The sequence below is a fragment of the Hibiscus syriacus genome, unplaced genomic scaffold (assembly GCF_006381635.1).
Source record: "Hibiscus syriacus cultivar Baekdansim isolate YM2019G1 unplaced genomic scaffold, ASM638163v2 tig00112530_pilon, whole genome shotgun sequence".
Classification (NCBI taxonomy): domain Eukaryota; kingdom Viridiplantae; phylum Streptophyta; class Magnoliopsida; order Malvales; family Malvaceae; genus Hibiscus; species Hibiscus syriacus.
The window spans coordinates 1,038,185-1,063,231 of NW_024063358.1; the positions used below are offsets into that span (position 1 = coordinate 1,038,185).

Genomic DNA, 25,047 nt, shown 5'->3' on the forward strand with positions numbered 1-25,047 from the left:
GAAGAAACAGAGAGAAGATGAACAACAATAGGGTTAGAAAGAAAAACCTATTAAAAATGGATAAATTGAACTGTTGCTCGTAAACTAATTTGACTTTACAAAAAGAGACATTATTAGTATTTTGTCTAAAGTGTAGGGATTGAAATAAAAATTAAATCATTTTAATGACGGGCAACATCGTCAAACTAAAGGCATTCAATGTCCAAGTGACCAAAACTTTATGAAACTATAACGTAAGTGATCAAAACTTAATAAAACGATAATGTAAGTAACCAAAACTTAATAAAACGATAATGTAAGTAATCAAAACTTATGTTTTTTAAATATAGTGAGCAAAAATGTACAAATATGAAAGAAAATCAACCAAAACTTAATCCATATATTATCTACGTGGAAGTGATGTAATTTTAATATTATATATTTGTCGTATCACGATAGCAAACCGTTAAAAGTTTAATGACTGTTAACATTCAATGACCACATCTTAATTAAAGCTAAACGAAAGTGACCATACATTATGTTTTTTGAATTCAATGAGAAAAGATTTATAAAACTTAAATGAAAGTAACCAATTATGTATTTTACCCGTTTACATAATTCTATTTTGATCATTTAATTATTTTTTAAATCTTTTAAATTATATTTAATATTATATTTTTATTATATTTTGACCAAATATTACCTTTTTATTTTACTAAGAAAAGGTAATGTATGGTTATACAATAATAATAATAATAATAATAATAATAATAATAATAATAATAATAATAATAAATAATAATAATAATAATAATAATAATAATTTAACTTCAAATACCCTAACGACGTACTCCACAGTAGCAACAGAGAGACAATTCGAGTTTACATGAATATTAATATAATTTTAAGTTTTATAATAAAATTAATACAATTTTCAGCATCTAATTTTTATATTTACATGTAATGTATTATTCGATTTTTTTGTACGGTTATACAAAAACGCTCCGATACACGAAGAAAAAAAAAACATACAAACAAACCGAATCGGTTTAAGTGGTAAGTAGCTCGATATCGCTTAATCAAGTTTTAGATTCGAGTCTTTATGTATGCAAAAAAATCTCCGCCGGAAGATTTAACCACAAAAATCATATGTACGATTTGAGTCAATCTAGATTAGTTAAGACGAAACCTTGGAACTGGAGAGGACAACAAACAAAAACTTAGAGAAACGAACATATACGCCCTCACCATCCATCCAAAATGAGTTTTTCTTTTACTGGTAAATCATGGCATTTTTAAATGAAGGGATTATAATGAGTACAAGAGTGGCAAGCTTTCTTCTTTAAGTTGAAGATATGGGGACACTGGTTTCGCTTAATAATGAAGCATTGACCAAAAACAGGCTCAAACAATCCTCAAAACATTCACCTTTTCAAGCTCTTCTCTTCATTAAAAACGTAAAGCATCCACACAAGTCAAAAAGATTAAAGTAAAAGAAGGAAAAAGAAAGGAAGGCAAATCCTTCTCTCTTTCCGTCACAATCTGATCATTTTCTTTGATATTTCCATGGAAGTCGGCAAACACGTCAATCTCTACAATCCCACATCGAAATTGTATCAATTATTGTAGGGGCATTACTTGAACATTAAAAGGAAAAGAACCTTTTTGGCTACAGATCACTGGTTTTTATTACAGACACTCGTGGAAAAGCTTTGTTCATACTCGATAATGGAGGTCTAGCATTGGTGGAAATGCTTTGACACAGTTTGTCGATGCCAATTATGAAATATGATTAGGGGGGAAAGGTTTAAGGGGAGAGGGGCCAATCGAATGCAGTGTCGTCTAAATCAAAACCGTCGTAGAACCTCATTTCCACGTCTTCTATGCTTTGGTCATCTTCCCAATCCCCATCTGATATCTCATCGTCGTAATCAGAACCTACGTTCCCGGCAACAAAGTCCCAGGCCAAGTAACCGGATGAGCCTGAATAATTTGAACAATCGTCGCAGCCTTTCATCCCCAAATAATCGACAACAAGAGGTCCGACAACTCTCAGTCGAGAGAATTTCTTGATGAAATTATCGTCTAGCTTCACATTCCAACATCCTCGGATATCCATTAATTCAAGCTGGGGGCAGTTTTCGAGTACCTTAAGCGCACCTTCTGTGCTAATGAGCAGGTATGCCACCTCAAGTTGCTTGAGCTTCGGCATCGTTGTAGCAATGGCAATGGCCTCATCATCTTGAGACACCTTGTCGATTACCTCTAAGGGGTGCATTGTTCTTCTCAACCCCGTTAGTAACTTACAGTGCTTGCCGATTGCTTCGAGGGCTGGAGCTCCAATGTTCCTGCAGTAACTAACATCCAAGAAAGTTACTGAAGAAAGCCGCCCGGCAACCTGTTCCACTATCGAATTGCTTATTTCGCTTCTCGGCAGCCGTAAAGTTTGAAGAGATTTGGCACTGCAAGCAAAGGAAGAACAAACATATAACGGCGGCAATAATCGAATTTACAACATCCGCAATGAAGAAGCTAAACAATGCAGAATTCGACCACTGTCCACTGATAGTACAATCCTATTCTAATTCATCACCACTACGATCGATATTATTCGAGATTCGGAACTTCGATAAGCAGTTTCATCCAACTATGTATTAGTTCAGTCTAGTGTTAGTTGCCTATGCTAATAAATGCCAGCATTTTCTCATTAAACCAAGTGTTTTCCGGTGCAGAAGCAATGGAATTCATGCCAAAGCGATGTAAATAAAACAAATTGCGACCGGAAGGTATGCCCTTACTTATCCGCGATGAATGAAAAGCTCTGGTCATTAGCTAGACCAATAACACAAAACTTCCGGAGTGAACCGGAGCTTCTAGTTATCAGCATTTGAACCATGCGATCAAGGGTTTCCGGCCGGCATTGGTAGCTCCATTGTTCGATGTCGACGTCCTGCCAGCAGTACGGTCCGGTAACCGCCCTCCGCCATGATTTGCACACCGTCGGGACAACGGTAAGTATTTCCTGAAGCGAAAGATTCTTGAAAATCAGCCCCAAGGCATCCGGAATCAATTCGCCCCAGCATCTGAAATCGCCACTCTCTTCCATCAAATCCCTGTTTTCCCTTCCTGCTAAAGCATCACTAAACATGAAACTGCAAGCAGTAAATAAATAACTAAAATAGAAGATAACATAAGCTAATTGGTAATCAAAAACTAATTAATATGGGGCCTGAATAATTACCAATTGAAGTTCTAAATTATAACCATTTTTTAGCACACGAAGAGCTTTCAGAATCACTAAAATCTGAGATTCCTATTGCAAGAGACCAGCTCTGAACAGATACATGATTGAAGATGAACTTCAGAAACCTAAATCAGAGCACCTCGTAAAAGTTCAAATGTGAAAAATAAAACATACACCGAAAGAAAGAAAGAAAAACAGCTAAAATAAACCGATTATGGCAGTAAAAAAAGCATCAAAACAGGTAGAAAAATTCATCCAATAAACCAAGAACATCGACATCACTGTTCAGACAAACGAGTAACACTGTAAAAATGTAAACAAAATATCATCTTTAACAAAAAAATAAGAAGGAACTGACATAGAAGAAATAAACATTTATGTACAGAGTTCACACACCTTACAGATAAAAAGAAAAAAGATAAAGAAAGAATAAGAAGAATTTACCAGAAGATGGGTAATTTTGTTTTCCCGGATCTGCAAAGACCCCGGTTTATCCGCCAGAAACAAAGGTTAGAGAGAGAGAAACCTGAAAGAAATATAACAAAGAGGGGGAGAGAGAGCTTAAGTGGCAGTAGAAGACTACAGAAAGAACAAGGGGGTAAAAAAAGCAACTCCAAACAAATAAAGCAATGGAATTATGGAAATAGAGAGAGAAACGTGAAGAAATGTGGGATTTTTGGTTGTTTGGGTTTGGGGTAAAAACACTGTAAAAATGGGGTTTTGATTCTCCACTCTGACCCCAACTTGAATATTGATTCCATCCAATCTGATTAAATTTTTATCATAAACAATTCATATCTCAATCCGGAACAGGGAAAACGAAATCTGATTCCAGATGGCGCAGGCAATAAAATTTACAAGGTTAATAATTTTTATGAAGATTTTAATATTGTTTAAGAAAACTTTATATCTAAAAAAGAAAGTACTATATAGGAATATATATTTTTTTATTAAGTTAGAGTGGTTATAAAATATTATATGTTTTAAATAGTCTTAATTTGAAAATAAATGTTTCAAATTTGTCTCGAAAATATTTTAGTTCATAAATAATTTTTAGTTAAAATTATGTGCCTAATGTTTTCCTATGAGCACTTTTAAGTGTCTAGACCGTAACAGGCGTTAAATTTAACTGTTAAATGACACGTGTCGAGTCTTTATAATTTTAAAATTTTATTTTAAAATTTTTTAAAAATATAAATATTTATTATTATTAAAAAAATCTCCCTCGCAGCAGGCTCCCCACCCCACCCTTTTCTTACCCCCTTTCCATAATCGTTGGTTGGTCGACTGTAACTATCATTGTCACTGTCGTTAGCACCGACATCGACTTCATTGGACTTTCGCCGTAAGCGGCTACCATTTGTCTGGAGAATCGTTCAAAAATTCGTCGGATATTAATCTACCATCGTTATTTTTTGTTGATTCCGATCGATCTCGATATTCATAAGCCACGACGTTACCACCATTCGAACCATTGTACAATTCCGCTCAAAACTCTATCATCGTCGTCGCTCCATCAGTGCTCCTACGACGTTCTACGGTTGGTAATAGAGTTGAAATTAGAGATTTTAGTTTTTAAAGTTTTTTTATAATTTCATTAAATTTTGGGTTTTTTTGTAAATAAATTAAGTTTTTATTTTCTTTTTTTCTTTTTTTTTAAATTAATATTTCTATTATTAAAAAATAAAAAAAAAATTATAATGGTGGGTACCTATAAGTATAATTGAGAAAACATTAGACATCAATTTTTAACGAAAAATTCTTTAAGCACCAAATTATTTTTCGATGTAAAGTTTATGCACTTATTTTTATATTAAGCCTTATAAATACTCTCAATCATTTGACAATAAAACGTTAAATCACTCTGCTGCAGTCGTTAGTGTTCAAATCTTTGACCTCTAAAAATAATAATAATTATTTTAATCATCGAGGTAAATTGATTCTTTTGAATTATATAATATTTTAAAAACTATTCTAACAACTATTTTAGTATTATTTTTTTGGTAAAGATGAATAAATTATGAGTTAGGCCGATGTATAAGAGAATTTGGGAGTCAAACTTCGATTAGCTCACCTCTAGAATAGATTGAATTTATTTTGATTAAATAGTGCCATAGAACTTCATAGATGGTTTTACGTGTGAACTAATTTTTTTCGGTAGTTAAACAAATTATTGTTTATAAAAATTATGATTTTAAGTATTTATTATTAAATTATTAAAAATATTTTAAATAAATATTATTTTATAAATATTAAATTACTAATTTATTTATTTTATCATTTTAAATAAGGTTTATAATTTATAGTAATTTATAATTTTAGAATTAAAGACTTAAAATGAATGCATTTTATACGTTATGTGAATCGAATAATATTTTTTCTTAAAATAAATTACGTATTTAGTCACTTATCTATTCACGCGATTTTATTTTTATCATCTAAATATATTTTTTAAATTATACTTAATATTTATTTTGTCACCACCGTTAGAAATTAAAGGTAATGTTGGTGTATCACCATAAGGCAATACCACATCATAATTGAAAAAATTAAAAAATATATATATAACACGTCAACATTTATATTTATTTTTTAATGATGAATGATTAAAATAAAAATAAAATAAAATATTATATATAATTTATTTTAAAAATACAATTAAAAATCAAAATAAAATTACGAAAAATAAATAAACTACATAAGTTATCCTTTATATAATTATATACTTTATGAAAAAATTACTCAATTGTAATTTTTTAATTAAATTAAAATATGAAAAACTTTGAATTCAAATTTTAAATCCTTTATCTTACCATAAATTATATAGATTTTTTCTCGTGTTTATTTTGCATCATATGTATTCAATATATTAATCGAAACCTATATATTTTCTTCTTTTCTTATCTATTTTGTATTATCGAGACTAATTCAAGTGATGAACATTTTAATATTATTTAAGTAAAATCTCATATTTAAATCATTTTGTATGAAAAAAAACTTTATCAAAAGATTCATTTATTAAAATTAAATGTGTAACGTGAATTTATTTGAATTAATCAGAATAAAGTCATGAAACGAAAACGACAACGAAAGAAAATACTGTCCATAGGATGGTAATGGAATGTTACCTCATTGGTAGAAGACGAGGTAAGGTTGTTGGCAGAACAAAATCAAGGACAGACTACAATCTTGAAGAATATCTTATTTGTACATCTTTAGTCACCAAGACACGAGTAAAGTTAGTAAGACATTGTTTTGTGTTACATTTTTCTTTTAAGAATATCTTATTTTAATACTGTTGTTTTCATCGATTTCACCGAATAATTTTCTTTAGGCTAAAGATCGTTTTCAGAACCGTTAATCTTCTACGTTTATCAACACCAACAAATTTTAAGTCAATTAATATTACTTACGTAGCTTGATGATGACGTGACGTATATTGAAAAAACAAATGATAAAATATTTACTAAATACAATAGTAAAAAACAAATGATCATCCAGTTCAGTTGGTAAAGCACAAAGTTTTTAACCTTGAGGTCGTGGGATCGAGTCTCACGGAGGGCATTTCATAATTCGGAGGTCTCTTACGGAAGCTGTTCTCAACCTGGTGTTGGGGGTAACATACTATCTTACCTCCCCTTACCCCATATATATGGGAAAAAGGGACAACCAATAGTAAAAAATCCCCATAAATTTGACCTAATTTCTTAATCTTACTGAAATAAATAATAAAATATTAGAAATTTGTTATAATTATTGTATTAATTAATATTTTAACTTAATCCCTTAATCAACACACGTAAAAAACTCGTAGTTTTATTACTCAAAACGGTTAACAGACTTCAAAAGTTAAGATAAATGCTCTAAATAACTTTTAGGGTTAAATTGACGTGAAAATATAGGGAAATTCGATAGATTAGGTTTACTAGTCGGCAAAATTGACCCTTAATCCTTTTCTTTAATTTATCTTGTCTTTTATCAAACAAAAAATTATCTTGTCTTATGCAACCATATTTTCATAATACAAATATGATTTATTATTTATAATCATTCCAAATATTAAAATCACAAGTAATTGTGATTAAATGCACTTTAATTTATAAAATAAATCAATCTAATTAAAATTCAGAGCATAAATATTAGTTTTAAATTTTAATTCTCTTACTAATTTAATTTTAGATTATCATTTTAAAATTTGTAAATGAGATTTATGGTACTTGAATCCTTCATTTATTTGGAATTAATAAATGGGATTTATGGCAATTTGAAGATTCGTTTACTTTGAATTGTCTGTCGTTGGCGGACATAAATACATGTGCCCAACTCTTTGAATACGCTATACATGAGCCGTTGTCACCTACCTACGTGCCTAAGTAAAGAAGGTATTTACATTCCAATATTCCTAAACAAATGATATATTTTTTTCTACAATTATAAAGATTAGTAATATTTTTTTAGAAAAGTATGTATTTTGTGATGGATTCCTCGCCCATATATGGTAGTCGGAAAAAAAATATTTTCCCACGTAGGACATTTATCGTATTATTTCTTAAACTAAGGTCTTTGTTACAGTTTTAAGTGAAAGAAGTAAAGAATATCACGCGACTTCGTTTTTTTCCGACGAAAGACACATGGATTACTATGAATCTTCAACTTTGTAAAATAAAAAAGATGGTTAGTGAATTTGAAGACGTGCAATAATCTTGAAAATTTCTAAATTTATTGTACAAAATACCATAGTCTAGGACATGATTGATAGAGTGAACTATTTGGAGACTTTTTTTTCAAACACAATATTTCAACCATTTCTCCATTTTGTGATTTTGATAAAAAAAAAGTTAACAAATTTAAGCATAGACAAAATTTATCAGGGTAAATTACACAATTTTTCGCTAAACTATATTCTTTATACTACTATTTTGTTCACCGTACTTTTAGTTTTCATAATTTACTTATTGAACTTTCAAATTGTTCTTGTTTCGATAACTCCAAATTATTTTATTATTAATTTCGTATGATATGGTATCATTATTTAATATAAAATAATTAAAAATATAAAATAAAAACATAAAGTAATTAGACACCATAATTGACCATCGTCGACCGCCATAGATGATGGTCGCTCAATCCAAAATTCCATGGGTTACTTCACCTCGACACTGTAAGTCCGACTCCGACTTCTATTTTGTCGGAACTTGCTCCGAAGTCCATAAATTAAAGATTGACTATGGGGTAGAAACGAACCGACCCATAAAATTTAGGACTAAACGACCACCGTCTACAATGTCCAGTTGTGGCGTCCGACCACCTTCTGTTTATATTTTATATTTTTAATTATTTTATATTAAATAATAATATTAAATACCATGTCATATCAGAATAACAATAAAATAATTAGGAATGATTAAAACAAGAGCATTCAAAAGTTAAGATAGTAAATTAGAAAAACTAAAAGTACGATAATTAAAATATGAGAGAGAATATAGTTGAGCAAAAAATAATAATGCAATTTACCTAATTTATAAAGAGAAAATGAAAATAAAGTTGGAAAACAAGACCGTTAAATGAAGGGGAGAATATATAAAGACATTGGACTAAACTTTTATTGTAGAAATCGTATTCTCTTACGTAATCTCATATGACAAGTCTTCTGACGCTACAGTAACCAGCACTTGTCCAGTTGTCCCTATTAACCATCTGCTTATACAAATAATAAAAAATACTATTCTTAATATAGTTTTTGTTTTTAATTGAAATGTGATCATACATATTTTGTAACGCTTTGTTTTATTAATTTTAAAGTATATATTTTAAATTATTAAAAATAAAAACATTTTAATTTTAAGAATGCTAATTTTTTCCGAGTATAAATAAATAATTCATAAGATAAAAGTGAAAAAAATGAAAATAAATACCTCTAATAAGAATGGTCAAAATACTAGAACCCAACGAATCTCAACCTGACCTTATAACGGCAGTTTCTTTTAAATTTAAGGAGTCAGGCGGGACGGAGCTGGGTTTAAGGTGAAAAAAATCAACCCGACCCAATCCGGTATAAATTTATTACAGCCAGCCATTTGGTGTCTGGCATGGATAAATATATATTTTTTAGTAAAAATATATGATAAATATATATTTTGTTGTTGTTTTAATCAAAGTTTTAATCATCATTACTGCCTGATTGGTACAACTAGAACCACATGAACCGGCAAGTGCACCAGCAAATTCCAAAAAGGCAACGTATCCTTGTGGAATATATGGATTATGGAATCCACACAAAATGTGCTTTTAAAGTCAAAAGAAGTGAAAGATGTTTACTTATCCAGAGTGTGGTTAGACTAACTATTAAAATTTGGGTAAACTACGTATTTAGTATATAAACTATTAGTTTTAATCCATTCTAGTATATAAACTTTTATTGTTTTTCAAAATCATACCTAAAATTTAGTTTCTGTTTCATTTTTGTGTCTCGCTCTTAAAAACTTCATGCGTTTAATATATAAACTATCAATTTTGGTTCGTTTTAGTACCGAAACTTTTATTTTTTCAAAAACTTGACATTAAATTTTGAACGGTAGTATTAAAATAAAACAAAAACTAAACGCATAATTTACCCTAAAATTTCCTAAACACATAATTTTAAATATTTTATATTAAATACCATGTCATACCAAAATAATAATAAAATAATTATGAGAGATTAAAACGGGAGCATTCAAAAGTTCAGTGAGTAAATTAGAAAAACTAAAAGTACAACAAGCAAAATAGAAAAGAGAGTATAGTTTAGTGAAGAATGATTTAATTTACCCAATTTATAAAGAGAAAATGAAAATAAAATTGGGAAACAAGACCGTTAAATGAGGCTTTTTTATTGAAATATAATCCTTATAAGTAATAATTACCTTTTAGGCACCTTTTCTTTAAATTTTATCGATTTAGCACCATTTCTTCCAAGCTTTGCAGGATTTTGTCCGAGCTGGCACCACGTCATGAAAGCATCCGCGCCTTATCCGAGCTGGCGCCACATAGAGACATGCCAGATCACCATCTGCGCCTTAGCATTTATAAAAATATACTTTAAAAAATTAAAAAAATAAAATTATAGGAACTAACATCGTAATTAAATACATATTAATTCCATGAGTTGAAGATTTTAATGAGGTAAGCTTATATAGGCATATTAGAGTATTTATGTTATGTTTTTTGACAATGCAAGATAAAAGCTAAAAACTAAAAGGGAAAGAAAGGATGAGTTCAACGTTAAAGCGAACACTAAAGATTCTTTTGTTGCAGTTATGGGTGGTCTTATGGTGTTTTTTTGCGCTTTGATCACAAAAATTCCATGTAAAGCTTTTTTCTTCTTCTTCTTCTTTTGGTTGGTTTGTTTTTGCAATATTCACTTGATATTTGTTTTGTTCTTTCTTTCTTTTTTTCACCATGTTCTAGTTGCTAAAGCATGCATGAATGTTTCAATTCGGAAAACAAGTTTTCTTTGCTTTGAAATTTTTCTAAGTGGAAGATTATGGTAAAAACAATAACAGTGAAAAATTATGGTAAAATTGTTTTCAGAGGTTCATTTAATTTCGAAACAATAATAGTAAATTTGGAGTTATCACAAGATATCTAACAGGGCTATTAAGCTAACCCTAATATCTCACATTATCAAAAAATATAACTAAAACATTTCAATATGTCTGTATAAGCTAATCTCATTAAACTCTTTAACTCATGAAACTAATATGTATTAAATTACAATGTTAGTCCCTATAATTTTATTCTTTTGACTTTTTAAAGCATGTTTTTTTAAATGCTAAGGCGCGGACGACGATCCGCGCCTTCCCTTAAGTGGAGCCAGCTCTGACAAAACCCCGCTAAGGCGCGGATGTTGATTCGTGCCTATCACTACGTGGCGCTAACTCAGAGAAGGCGCCAACTTAGAGAAGGCGTAGATGACCATTCACGCCTTTCATGAAGTGGTGCTAGCTCGTACTAATAGCTAGTACACGAAAGTGCATACCATGATTCTTCTGTCTATCAATAATTGTGTGCATTGTGCGGTGGATGTGAAGAAGTAAACCGTTATCTCGACAATAATGAGCCAAGCTAGTATTTGCAGTGAACCCACCTATTAAGTAGTCATGCATTACGATAGGAACTCCTAATTCTCTGGCACACATGACCCTTTTCATCATTTATTCACACTTTATCTGAGCTGGCGTCAGCTCAAATAAGATACGAATGATGATTTGCGTCTTGTCAAAAAAAATATTATATTGATAAAATTTAAAAAAAAGTGTTTGATAAGTAATTATTATTTGAATTGTCAGGATAATATTTAGGTAAAAAAACCGTTAAATGAAGGTGATAATCTGATATAAAGACACTTGAACTATTCTTTTATTGGGAAAGTTCTACAATGCAATACCTTAATATAAAGCTAAAATAAGACATTACTGGTTTTATTATTATTTAAATAACAAAACGGATAAAAAAAATTACCTAAAACATTATTATTTTTATCTAAAACGTTAATTTTTTTAACATTTCCGGTAAAAGTGCCCGACAATAACAAAATCAATAGAAAAATTAATAAAACCGATAACGCTTTACCAAATCCGATAAAGTGCACAATAATAACAAAACCAATAGAAATAATAATGTTTCCGATTAAATAATAACAAAATCGATAATATTTTTTTATTCGTATATTAATTTCGCCGGCATTTTCACTTTTATTGTAGAAATCGTATTCTCTTACGTAATCTCATATGACAAGTCTTCTGACGCTGTAGTAACCGACACTTGCCTAATGGCCCCCATTAACCACCTGCTTATACAAATAATAAAAAATATTATTCTTAATATAGATTTTGTTTTTAATTGAAATGTGATCATACATATTTTGTAACATTTTGTTTTATTAATTTTAAAGTATATATTTTAAATTGTTAAAAATAAAAACATTTTAATTTTAGGAATGCTAGTTTTTTTCGAGTATAAATAAATAATTCATAAGATAAAAGTGAAAAAAACAAAAATAAATACCTCTAATAAGAATGGTCAAAAACTCGAACCCAACGAATCTCGACCCGACCTTATAAGGGCAGTTTCTTTTAAATATTGGAGATCCAGGTGGGACGGAACCAGGTTTATAGCGAAAAAAATAACCCGACCCAACCTGTATAAATTATTATTCTATCTTTATATATATATACATATATAATATTTAAAATTGCTCGATCCTGCCGTTTGTCTATGAAACAGTACCCACGTGACGATAACACTCCATTTTGAAATCCAAAGGATTGTGTCATCAGCAGACTCCAATCTGGCTTACATTCTGACACTTCATTACAGCCAGTCATCTAGTGTTTGGTCTAGATAATTCTGTTTTCTAAAAAATAACTGATAAATAAATATATTTTAATAGTCGAATATTATCTTATAACTTTTAAATTTAAATAAAATAAAATAATATTCTATAATTAAAATATATTTTATAACTTTTAATAATTCGAATATTTAAATATGAAATACATAAAAATTATCCTATGATTTGTCAGCCATCCACTCTAAAATCATTAAAACTTTATTGGATTGCGGATATTAAAAAGTAATTTTATTATTATTTTTTAAAATAAAAATAAAAATAAAAATATATAAACCTTAAACGTGACAAATTTATGTATATGCCTATGAAACAATACCCACATGATGATGCCATCTTATTACAGCCAGTCATTTGGTGTCTGGCATGGATAAATCTATTTTGTTTAACAAAAATATCTGATAAATAGATATTTTGTTGTTTTAATCAAAGTTTTAATCATCATTAGTCTCTGATTGGTACAACTAGAACCACATGACCGGCAAGTGCACCATCAAATTCCAATCGGCGACGTAACCTTGTGGAAGATATGCATTATGGAATCCACAAAAAATGTGCTTTTAAAGTCAAATAAAGTGAAAGATGTTTACTTTTCCCTACTTATCGGTTAGTGTGGTCAGACTAACTATTAAAATTTGGGTAAACTACTAATTTAGTATGTAAACTATCAGTTTTGATTCATTTAAGTATCTGAACTTTTATTTTTTTAAAAATCATACATAAAATTTAGTTTTTGTTTCATTTTAGTGTCTCGATGTTAAAAACTTTACGCGTTTAGTATATAAACTATCAATTTTGGTCCGTTTTAATAACCGAACTTTCATTTTTTTTTCAAAAACTTAGAGTGCGTTTGGTTCACGGAATGTAAGATTATCAGTGAGAATAAAAAATTACCAGGGAATAGGATTATTGAGAATGTTGTATTTTGTGTTTGGTTGATTTAGCAGGAATGTAAGATTACCGTGTTTGGTTAAATGAATAAAAGGTTATTGGAATGTATATTTGACCAAATTGTCCTTATTATATATTTGTTTTTTAACAAGTTGGAAAATATTTATATATTTTCTTTAAAAAATTTAAATTCATAAAATTTATATAATTTTTTTACAAAATTTAAAATATAAAAAAGTTTAATGAAAGGTTAAAATTTTATTTTAACCCTTGAACTTCATATAAAATTTTAATTATAGATTTTTTTGTAAATCTAAAATAATTTAAGGAGAAATTTGTAATTTAACATTCGTAAAATTTTTATTATTCAATGACATAATAAGGATATTTTTGAAATAATTTTTTTTAAGGGCATTTTAGTCCAAAACGTCGGTAATCCAACAATACCTAAGGAAAGTGAGATAATGACATTCCCGATAATATACTCCAAAAAATTCACTATTGGTAATATAAGATTACCGGGAATGACATTCCCGACCAACCAAACATTGGAATATGGATTCTATTCCCATGAGAATCTCACATTCCCCAAACCATTCCCATGGGAATCTCACATTCCCCAAACCATTCCCATGAGAATCTCACATTCCCCAAACCAAACACTAATAGTTATGGATGAAAATAATTAGATTGGAAAGATTGTTTCTTATTGGACACTAATAGTTATACAAAATATAAAAACTCAAAATACAAAATTAATTTGAAAAAAAAGGCTTAAATGCATCATTGCCCCCTAAAGTATACCTTTTGTATCGAGTTGTCCCCAAAGTATTTTTCGAGACGTTTTATCCCCTAATGTTTAAATTGTTACATCGTTTGCTTCAAAGGCGAGGACAACCCCAAGTTGTTGCCTTGTCTACCACAGTTGGCTATTGTTGCTGAGTTCGCTGTTCTTGGTTGACCTGGAGTTGAGAACTTCAAAACATGAACTCGAAGGGGGGCTTGGTGTTGAAAACTCTGCTTCTGCTTCTTCACCAGTTCACACAGTCTTGTTCAAAGCATTCCACCACCAAATGCTCTCCTGGGAACTTCAATGAACAATTTTAAGGGAGAACACCAAAAAACAAAAGCTTTCTAATATTATTATATTTTATGTGCTAATTTTACATATTACAAGTTTATAAAATAAATTGAATCGGGTTAGGTGAGTAAAACGGAATAAAAATTTAAGATTAGTGATGATTTTGAAAAACAAAATAATAAAGGACCAAAAACAGAACTGTTAGAATGATTGAATGACTAAATTTATAATTTACCCTTGCTATTTTTAACGGAGTTCACTGTTTAGAGCAGACGAAGAACGATTTAAACTTTAGGGGTAATGATGTATTTAAGCCAAAAAAAAATGAATAATAATAGTACACCCACGCATTTTTTTCTTGTCCTCAATTATTGGAGCTTATAAATCTTGAACTAGGAAGTTTGCTTATAAAACTTAAACTAGGAAGTTTACTTACGAGCTTAAGTTATAAGCTTTGATTCGTTCTCATACTATTCGACAAAGATGGGTTCAACTGAAGCACAAAAACCCCATGTTGTTTGTATTCCATTTCCTGCTCAAGGCCATGTTAACCCAATGATGCAGTTAGCTAAGCTCATACACTCTAGAGGCTTCCACATAACCTTCGTCAACACCGAGTTCAACCACAGACGCCTGGTTCGATCCAAAGGTGCCGAAGCCATGAAAGGTTTGCCGGATTTCAGGTTCGAATCGATACCCGACGGTCTACCGCAGTCCGAACGAGACGCGACTCAGGACGTCCCCTCGTTATGCGATTCGACGAGGAAGAATTGCTTGGCGCCGTTTTTGGAGCTTTTGGCTAAGTTGAACTCTTCGGACGTACCGCCTGTTGGTTGCATCATCGCGGATGGCATTATGGGGTTTGCTATTGAAGCTGGTCGATTGCTTGGGATACCTGAGTTCCACTTTTGGACTGCCTCGGCTTGTGGTTTCATGGGTTATTTGCAGTATAGTGAACTGCTTCAAAGAGGCATTGTTCCATTCGAAGGTGACATATCCCTAAATTCGTATATTTTTATCATGTGACGATCGAAAGATCATTAAACATTTGCATATTTATATCATATTCACGTGATATGAGATTTCTTTTCCAGACGAAAATTTCATCAACGATGGCACTCTAGACACACCGATAGATTGGATCCCTGGTATGAGTAACATGAGGCTCAAGGATATCCCAAGCTTTATAAGAACAACGGATCCCAATGATATAATGTTTGATTTCTTGGGGTCCGAAGCTCGAAACTGCTTTAAATCTTCAACGATCATCTTCAACACATTCGATGAGTTAGAACACGAGGTGTTGGACGCCATTGTTGCCAAATTCCCACGTATTTATACCTTGGGTCCATTGAATTTGCTTAGCAGACATGTCCCTGAAAGCCGATTAATCTCTCTGAGTTCGAGCTTGTGGAAAGAAGACAGCAACTGCATCGAATGGTTGAATCAAAGGGAACCAAAATCCGTGGTTTATGTGAATTATGGGAGTATAACTGTGATGTCCGATTATCATTTCAAAGAGTTCGCTTGGGGGCTCGCAAACAGCAAGCACCCTTTTTTATGGATCGTGAGACCTGATGTTGTGATGGGGGAATCAGCTGTTCTTCCTAAAGAGTTCTTCGAGGAGGTTAAGGACCGAGGGTTCATCGGGAGCTGGTGTCCTCAAGATCTCGTGTTGTCCCATCGATCCGTTGCGGCTTTTCTCACGCACTGCGGATGGAACTCGACGCTGGAATCCATTTCGAGAGGTGTGCCTGTGATTTGTTGGCCCTTCTTTGCCGAACAACAAACGAATTGTCGATTTGCATGCACCACGTGGGGCATTGGCATGGAAGTTAACCCTGATGTGAACCGGAACGATGTTGAGGCTCTTGTGAAAGAAATGATAGGAGGTGAAAACGGGAAGAAGATGAAGGACAAGGCCCTGGATTGGAAGAACAAAGCTGAAGTTGCCACCGATGTCGCAGGATCTTCTTACAATAATTTCGACAAATTCATCGAACAAGTTCTCTGTGCATGTCTCGATTAAGAAGAATCATGCGTGATTGTCGGATTTAAACAAATCCATAATTTCACTTTATATCATTACGTCGCCATATCTTAGTACTCGTGTTCGAATCTATCAAATAAATGTATCTTAGAGGGAAAAATAGCCCGAGTAATAATAGTACTTTGTAAGTTTGTTTCCTACATAATAAAACCAGCAATTGGTGGATTATATTTAGTTTTTTGCGTACCTTTCAATCTGTTTTGCTGCCTGTGCGGTAGCGTCCCGGTTTAGCCGGAGAGATCGGATCAATAAGGGCGGATATCAAAGGCTTGTGTAGCTCTTTGGGTTTCTCGACATTGACGGCATGCCCTGCATTCTTTATGATCACTAGTTCTGCATTCTCTCCCAGATGCCTGCGTTACACGGCCATTATAGGAAGTCGATTTTTAGCTATGTTACTCGGATTTTCAGAACGTTTTATCTCTATACCAAGGTTCAGATATGTTCCGAATCGAATACGGGTTAAAAACAGAGATATTGAGGTTTTGATGCTTGTATAGTACTCGAGAATGAGAATGCCTGACCTTTTCAATCTGTATCCCAACTCCGAAGGGAATATCTGGTCGTGTTCTCCCCAGATAATCACCGCTGGCTGCACAATACAACAATATATGTAGAGGCTCAAATAAAGATGGTAATCATGTTCAGATATGTGTTAAATAATCACCAATATTTCAAGAAACAATAACCTGGGTTATGTTTGGAAGATCTGAAAATTTTGTCCTTGTGTAGTACTAGGATCAATTCTTTTCTCTCTTCATAGTGCTCTGTACACATGACCTGCGGTTCGATCGACAGAATTAGAAATTGATGAACTGATGGGTTCAAATGAATTCGGGTAATTTGACTCACATGGATGAAGTCCTTTAGAAAGCAGGAGGGAAGTCTTTGAGTAGGCTTGTGAAACGAGATCTTCATCAACTCTCTAAGCTTATCTGGCTTTTGGGCCAACAGAATATCAACAGCTTCATCCACGTTCTCCACTTTGAACATCCCTTCTTCTATGTCTTTATCTTCCAAACACACCCCACGCAGCATAGCACCAGCTTCTCGATCCTGTCGTTAAACTGCGCCGCCATGCTGTAACCCACGAACCCGCCATAGCTGATCCCGACGACGTTCATCGCGGTGACAACACCGAGGGCCTCCATGACCCGGATCACGCACCGGGCCTGGAATTGCTCCGACCTTTCGGGTCGGGTCGTGTAGGAGCCGCTGAAGAAGAGGAGGTCCGGGACGTAGACTTTGAAGCGGGAGATGATGGGTGAAACGAAGTCGTTCCATTGCCACATTGCGTTGACTCCAAAGCCGTGGATGAGGGCTAAAGTCGGCTTGGACTGGGAATGGGATTTCAGGACCCAGACGTGCATGACGGTTCCGTCACCGAGGACCGTCGTCGATGATCGGAGACTGACGTTGGAGAAGCTGTAGGGGAAGCACGAATCCCGCGTTGCGGTGAAGCTGAAACACTTGACCATATTATGAAGTTATCGCTTGCTCCTGGGTTTCGGTTTGTAGGACATAATCATGGAAGGGAATGAATGAACTCCATTCTTTTTTACTGGGTGAGAAAATCTATAAATTGAAGAGTCGGTTGGTGGTTTAGCGTTTGCAGGCGGACCACTGAAAGGTTTTTCTGGATATGGGAAGTAAATGTCAAAAATGTTGGTTTCAATCCACGATGTTTGTGTTCTGTTTATTTATTTATTTTTAAATATTTTATCAAAATCCTTTATATAATATGAGTTGGTCACCTTCTTGTTTGTTTTTTTAAATATTTTCCCAAAAACAAGATTCTTGCACTTGTCCTGTGAGTCAATACCCAAATGATGCAAGGATGTATCAAAATCATATTCTAAAAATTGTATTAGTTCATACTAGAAATCTCTCAATTGTTATTATAAACCAAAAACGAACCCATTAATATTATTTTTTTATAAAGAATGCATGTGTATCATGTAGGATGTATACACGTTGTCAATATCTTAAAATTTTTTTTGAACAGATAGTAAATCGATATATTATATTGCACTCCAACCAGCTTTTTTCCCAACACCCCTTTCCTTCATCATTTCTCTGATCCGCTGTGCTTCCTCCCACCATCCCATAGAACTAAACATGTTCGAAATCAATATATAGTACCCATCGTTTTCGGGATCAGAATCAATTACTCGCTTTGCTATCCTTATTGCCATCTCACTTTCATTGTGAAAAACACAAGCACTTAACAGAGCTCCCCATACACCCCCATCAGGAGAGAGGGGCATTGACATAACCAGGGCTTCAGCTTCCTGAAGATTACCCGATCTGCCGAGAAGGTCCGTCATGCAAGCATAATGCTTCAAATTCGGCTTTACGGAATAATGTTCCATTCTGCTGAATAAAAACTTCCCTTCTTCAACAAGGCCCGCATGAGCACAAGCATTGAGAAGAGAAAGGTAAGATCATTCGGTTTAGCATTCGATTCTTCCATCCGCTGGAAAATCTGTAGTGCTGATTTCGCATCTCCGTGCATTGCGTAACCTGAGATCATCACATTCCAAGAAACTACATCCTTCTCCTTCATTGAGGGGAACAACTCTCTCGATTTCTCTATTTGCCCACACTTTGCATACATGTCAATCAGTGCAGTAGCAAGAGATTGACAGAGCCTGTAGCCTCCTTCCTTGATGTAACAATGGATCCTTTCCCATTTCTCCCAGGATGCGAGATGAGAACAAGCTGAAAGCACGGTTAACAATGTTGCCAAATCGGGCAACGAATTTCCCGAAAGCATTTGATCAAATAAAACAATAACCTCAGAAAAATGTCCAGAACGAGTACAGGCTGACATCATTGTGTTCCATGTGATAACATCTCTCTGTGTTTGATTAAAGATCCTCCATGCAACGGTTAAGTTCCCACTCTTCCCATACATATCTATGAGAGAATTAGCTACCGAAATGTTGTCAGCCATGTAAATTTTAACTATCTGGCAATGAAGTTAGCGGCCAATACGGATTGCTCTGAGTCGAGAACACGAAAAGATAATGTAGACCAAACTGTTTGAATCAAAAACAATTCTATAGCTTTTGCTTCTTGTCCCGTCTTACAGTAACCATGAACCATTATGTTCCATGACTCTTTGCTCTTGTTGCCTATTATGTTGAAGAGCTTCTCTGCGGTAGATAGGAGTCTAAACTTGCAGTACATGGATAAAAGTGCATTATGAACCAGCTGATCTAACAGAAGATTCCTCCTTATGATCAATCCATGAAATACCTTTCCTTCACATACACTCATGAAATTTCCGAAACCTTGAACTAATCAAAATTCCATAGGCACTTAAGCGATCAACTTGCATTTCCCAAAACATATCTAAGCATTCCTTCATAAGCCCAAATCTAGCATTCACACTGATAATCGATGTCCATGAGATGATATCTTTATCAACAACTTCACAAAATCAAGCAAATGAATCCCCAACACTCCCACACCTAGAATACATAGACAAAATCGAAGACTGAACAAGAGGATAAGCCCCAAGTCCAGTTTTCACCACAAAACCATGTAAACACTTACCCTCGTCCGAAGCACACAAATTCCCACAAGCCTGAAGACCACCTTCCAATGTCCTGGAATTTGGCCTCGTTTCACCATCGTTGCCGATTCTATGCATGTCGCAAAGACATTCCAAACCTTTCTTACTCTCCCCATTTTGTACATACCCAATTAGAAGAGCCGTCCACGCAACCACGTCTTTAACAATCATTTCGTCGAACACAAGACGGGCATCCCCCGTCGAACCACATTTCGCATACATAAACACAAGAGAGGACTCAACCGCGGAATCCACCACGAAAAGACCAGATTTGGAGACCAACCCATGAACATATCTCCCACAAAAGTCCCACCCCCAGCTCAGCACAATCGGAAACAACCACGGGAATAGTGAAATCATTAGGAAGAGTACTGGACAATCTCATTTTAAGATAGTACACAAAAGATTCAGAGTAGTTCCCGTTGAAGAAATGGGATTTAATGACCGAATTCCAAAGGAAAACATCCTCTTTCGAGACGGGGATCGAATCATAAAACCCTGGTGGAACAATGGGGTTTGTTGAAAAAGGCGTACAAAGAGATGAGCTTTGAGGATATGAAAACGTTGTCGTTTGAGTTGCCGCTGGCGATGATGAGGGGCATGGGATTGAAGAAGGGATCGGAGAGTTGAAGAAGAAGCGCTGGAGGAGAGGAAGGAGTCCAAGTGACGGTTAAGGTAGTTGGAAGTTGAATAAGACAACAACTGATGATGAGAAGAGGCAAAGCGTTGTTTCAACAACTGTGTTGGTTTGAGTTTCAGCATCTGTTTTCCAGTGTGGAAAAAGATGGGATTAACTCCATTTTCGTACTCAGCTACTTGGGGGAAAAAATTGTTACTCCATTATTCAACGATTTTGTTAGGGAAAACTATCTCGGAGACCACTTAATTATAGTAATTTTTTTATTTTGACATTATTTTTGATTTTTTATTAATCAGACCATCAAACTATTTAAATACATTTAATCAGGTCATTTGCAGTTAACAGTTAACAGAAGTGTTAGTGAAATTGGTATAATTATGCATTTAGTCTCTATTACTTATGTATCTATCGATTTAGTCCTAATTTTAATTTAATTTAAAAAATTCACTCTCTAACATGTCAACGGATCATTATTACACATTTCTTTAATAAGACCATCACCACTTGATTGGATAAATTTTTCTAAGTCAATTTTAATATTTCAATTAAATAAATTTTTCAATCAATTAGATAGTGACATGTGTCACCCCATTTTTAATGAAAAATAAATCAAACCAATTTGGCATTTGAGTGAATCAAACCAACACCCAAATGCATTTCAATCGACGCCTCAACCACCGGTGCAAAGCCTACGCCTGTTATGTGATTTCAAAATATTTTATATATTGCGGTTTAGATTATTGCTCGCTGAAGATGAAAAAGTTTTGATGCAAATTCAAAATACATATTTGAAAAAACTTATATATACTTAATCTGCTAATATTTTTTTTAAATATGTTAATGGCAAATATTTAAAGTAAATGTATTTAAGATTTATATATTTAAATTATCTTTTTTTTTTATCTTTTTATGATTTTTTTTAAATGATTATAGATTTAAATAAAATTAGAAATAATTTTAAAAATCTTTTGAAGACTATAATTTAATATATGAATTACAAATTTATCTTGTCATTTAAGTTGTGCTCGTAACTTTAAGTTTAAAATTTTAATATAATTTTATTTTTAAAAAGAAAATAATTTAATTTTACAATTATAAAAATATAAAAAATGAAAAAAAAATTGGTCCAACAAATTTTAATGTTTTTTTTATATTCTTATAATTATTTTTAAATGATTATAAATTTATTTTTCCCCACTAATAACAGATATTTAATGTTATATAAATTAATAATGTAATTACTTTTCAAAAGTTTTATTTGTTCCGATGATTAAGGTGCACCCATTTTAAGTTAAAATCCTCATGTTTGAGTTCTTTTAATTCCCTTTTATAGTCTTTGTGACATGTTATATGTCTTATGACACGTTTATTTTTATCTTTGTGATACGTTTTTCTCTGTCTTCTGGTAGTTTACAATTTTTTTATTTTTTCGTTTATCTTTTTTCACATGATTGATTTGATATCGTCACGATTAATCAAGATGACGCTTATTTGTTATATTTTTGATCTTCCATGTTTTGGACCCTCGAATTGATTTGGATACGCGTTTTGCGCTCGTGGATAGTTTTCTCATGTTGCTTGACTCTTATTTGCGATTTATCGATGATCTTTCAGTAGGTTCATCCCCTATTGTAATGCATTCATATTTGTTCGTATCTTTATTTTATTCGAGCATTTGTTAAGTTTTTTAACTTTTTCATTTTATGATTCTTGTGTGATATAGGTGCCTAGTTTTTGTGTTAATAGTTATAGAAAAATATCATAATTATAATTTAGTTTACAGTTATGCTAAATCTTTATTGTAGTTATGAATATTTTATATTTTTAATAAAACTAATCGTTTTATATAAAAAAACACCTTTTATTTTATTCTTTCTGCCATAATATAAAACATAATATATAAACTTTTTGCAATCAAATTCCCAAAAATGGGGTTTACCCCAGTGGCTTAGGCGCTCGTTGAATTGCACGTTACCCTGTGATCGATTCCTTCCATTTGCAATTTAAATTTGTTGCTTTCCATTAAATCAGGTGGTGCATGTGTCACTTGATTTGTGAATGTATTATTTAATTAAAATAAATTTTAAATATTGAAACATGATAATGCCTGATTCAAGATTATTTTTTGAATTAAACTAAAAAAAATATGACTAAATTGATAGAATATATAAGTAATAGGGACTAAATGTATAATTATACTAATTTTATTAATTCGTTAACTATTAAGACAAGTGGTTTAATTGAATATATTTAAATAGTTGGGTGGTCTGATTGATAATAATTCAAAAATTGTAATCAAAATAAGAAGGGACTATAATTGGGTGGTCTCTAGTATAGATTACCCATTTTGTTATTAATAAGTTTTAGAGTAAAGAACGCAAATGGTCTATGTCAGTACTATTTTATTAAGTTATTTGATTATTAAAAATTATAAAATGATCATTCGACTATGGAGTGTTACTTTGTTGAGTCATTTGACTATTAAAAGTTATAAAATTGTCACTCGACTATTTATTATGTTCCAAACTCATCTTTTTCCGTTAAAAAATGAAAAAAATGATCTCAAAATCTCAAACGACTATCATATCACAGTCATCATGTTAACATATAGCTTAAACAAATGTCAAATTTTTAACGAAAAAAGATAAGTTTGAGACATAATAAATAGTCAGATAATCATTTTGTAACTTTTAATGGTCAAGGGACTTAACAAAACAACACTCCATAGTCGAATGACCATTTTGTAACTTTTAATAGTCGATGTATTTTATAAAGCAATACACTATAGTTGGGGACCATTTGTGTTCTTTACCCTAAGTTTTAATTATTTGTTGTTGTTTTTTCATCTTAATTTTCGTTACTTGGCTATTTATTGAGAAAAAATATGCAAAAAAAAGTTATTAATTTTATTAAAAAAATAAACATATTTATAATCATAAGTGTAAACTAAATATATACTTGTAATATTTATTATAAACGATTGACTCTAAAAAGCTAGTCATTCGAGTTTATATAAAAACAATTAAAAATCCATCTACAAAATTTGAATATAAATATATATACGAACAAGTCTAATTACAATAACCAAAGAACCAGGGGCGGATGCACTAAGTCCCATAGGGGTCAAGTACATCCTATTATTTAAAAAAAAATTAATATAATATGTTAAAGAAAAATGGAAAAATAAAAAAAAAATTAGACCCCATTATTTTAAAAAAAAAGGAATTAAAATTTTTGACCCCATTTATAAATTTTCGGATCCGCCACTGCAATGAAATATAACAAACGATCAAATTATGTATAAATTATCGACAATCATAAATCGAAATCAATATTAAATATAGCATTTGAGAAAATATAGTTAACTGATTGATTAAACTATTTATCTTTTTTCCTTCGTATTCTTTTAAATTATTGATTTTGAATTTATTAAAAGTACTTTTTTTTCTTGTAAATGAATTTTTTTTCTCACTTCTTTGTATAAAATTAGAATTAAAAAATATAAAAAATGTCATAGTAGCAATTAGATTCAAAATCGAAATGGAATTATAAATTTAATATGTTGACCATGCCCAATTAAGTGGTGGAGGGACCATTATATTATGAGGTTTGACCTTGACTGACTAGGACACCATTAAAGCTTCAATAAGAAGCTCACTACACATGCTTCACCCCTTTCATTGCTCCTAACCGCCTTTCCCTTCACTTTTGTTTTAATATTAATATTATTATTATTACCACATGTTTTGACCATTTTTTCTCTCCCAATTTTTAAAATTTCATATTGATTAATTATGATTTACTCGAGTCAAACATTTAATTTTAGTGGATGAGTCTTTTGACGGAGATTTTTTTGTATATATAAACACTCAAACTCGAAATTTACTTAAATAATATCAAATTACTTACAACTTGAACCAACCTCGGTTAATTTTGACCAATTTTAGTTGTAACTCAAATCTAAGTTCGATATCCTCCCTTGATGTAGTTTCATATACTTTATTTAAAAGATTATTATTTAATATATAAATTATTTATTTTACTTCTAAATCTTGAAAATTTAAAATTTAAAATTTAACATTATAAATCATGAGATCTAAAATTATAACCCTAAATTAAAGATTTTAAACATTAAACCCTATAAATAACATATGTTATTATAAGTAAATTATGTGTAATAAACTTTCACAAATT

General features: G+C 32.0%; 2 protein-coding genes and 2 pseudogenes across 4 annotated transcripts; 1 reads left to right on the top strand and 3 right to left on the bottom strand.

Annotated features, from left to right (window-relative positions):
* Nucleotides 1-1,510: 1,510 nt before the first annotated feature.
* Nucleotides 1,511-17,544, bottom strand: LOC120181780 (F-box protein FBW2-like). 3 transcript variants are annotated; one of them, XM_039186841.1, is made up of 5 exons: nt 17,541-17,544; nt 7,061-7,063; nt 3,668-3,783; nt 2,778-3,119; nt 1,511-2,441 (listed from the first exon to the last, which is right to left on the bottom strand). In XM_039186841.1, the coding sequence occupies exons 4-5, from the start codon at nt 3,083-3,085 to the stop codon at nt 1,787-1,789; spliced, it is 963 nt and encodes a 320-aa protein (XP_039042772.1). In that variant the 5' UTR covers nt 3,086-3,119; nt 3,668-3,783; nt 7,061-7,063; nt 17,541-17,544; the 3' UTR covers nt 1,511-1,786. The 3 variants fall into 3 exon arrangements, with proteins under 3 accessions (XP_039042772.1, XP_039042771.1, XP_039042773.1); XM_039186840.1 differs by having other exon boundaries at nt 2,778-3,131; XM_039186842.1 differs by lacking the exon at nt 17,541-17,544 and having other exon boundaries at nt 2,778-3,108.
* LOC120181779 (linamarin synthase 1-like) lies at nt 14,992-16,709 on the top strand. Its single transcript, XM_039186839.1, has 2 exons — nt 14,992-15,571; nt 15,678-16,709. Exons 1-2 carry the CDS (start codon nt 15,067-15,069, stop codon nt 16,610-16,612), a joined length of 1,440 nt encoding a protein of 479 aa, XP_039042770.1. The 5' UTR covers nt 14,992-15,066; the 3' UTR covers nt 16,613-16,709.
* LOC120181783 lies at nt 16,744-18,282 on the bottom strand (annotated as a pseudogene).
* Nucleotides 18,283-18,654: 372 nt separating this feature from the next.
* Nucleotides 18,655-21,034, bottom strand: LOC120181777 (annotated as a pseudogene).
* Nucleotides 21,035-25,047: the final 4,013 nt, after the last annotated feature.

Bases quoted from the DNA above. Each gene is read 5' to 3' on its own strand.
- LOC120181780 (XM_039186840.1), bottom strand. From the start codon at position 3,127: ATGTTTAGTGATGCTTTAGCAGGAAGGGAAAACAGGGATTTGATGGAA. The intron at 2,442-2,777 runs GTAAGGGCATAC...CTTTGCTTGCAG, and splicing joins TTTTCATTCATCGCGGATAA to TGCCAAATCTCTTCAAACTT.
- LOC120181779 (XM_039186839.1), top strand. From the start codon at position 15,067: ATGGGTTCAACTGAAGCACAAAAACCCCATGTTGTTTGTATTCCATTT. The intron at 15,572-15,677 runs GTGACATATCCC...TTTCTTTTCCAG, and splicing joins AGGCATTGTTCCATTCGAAG to ACGAAAATTTCATCAACGAT.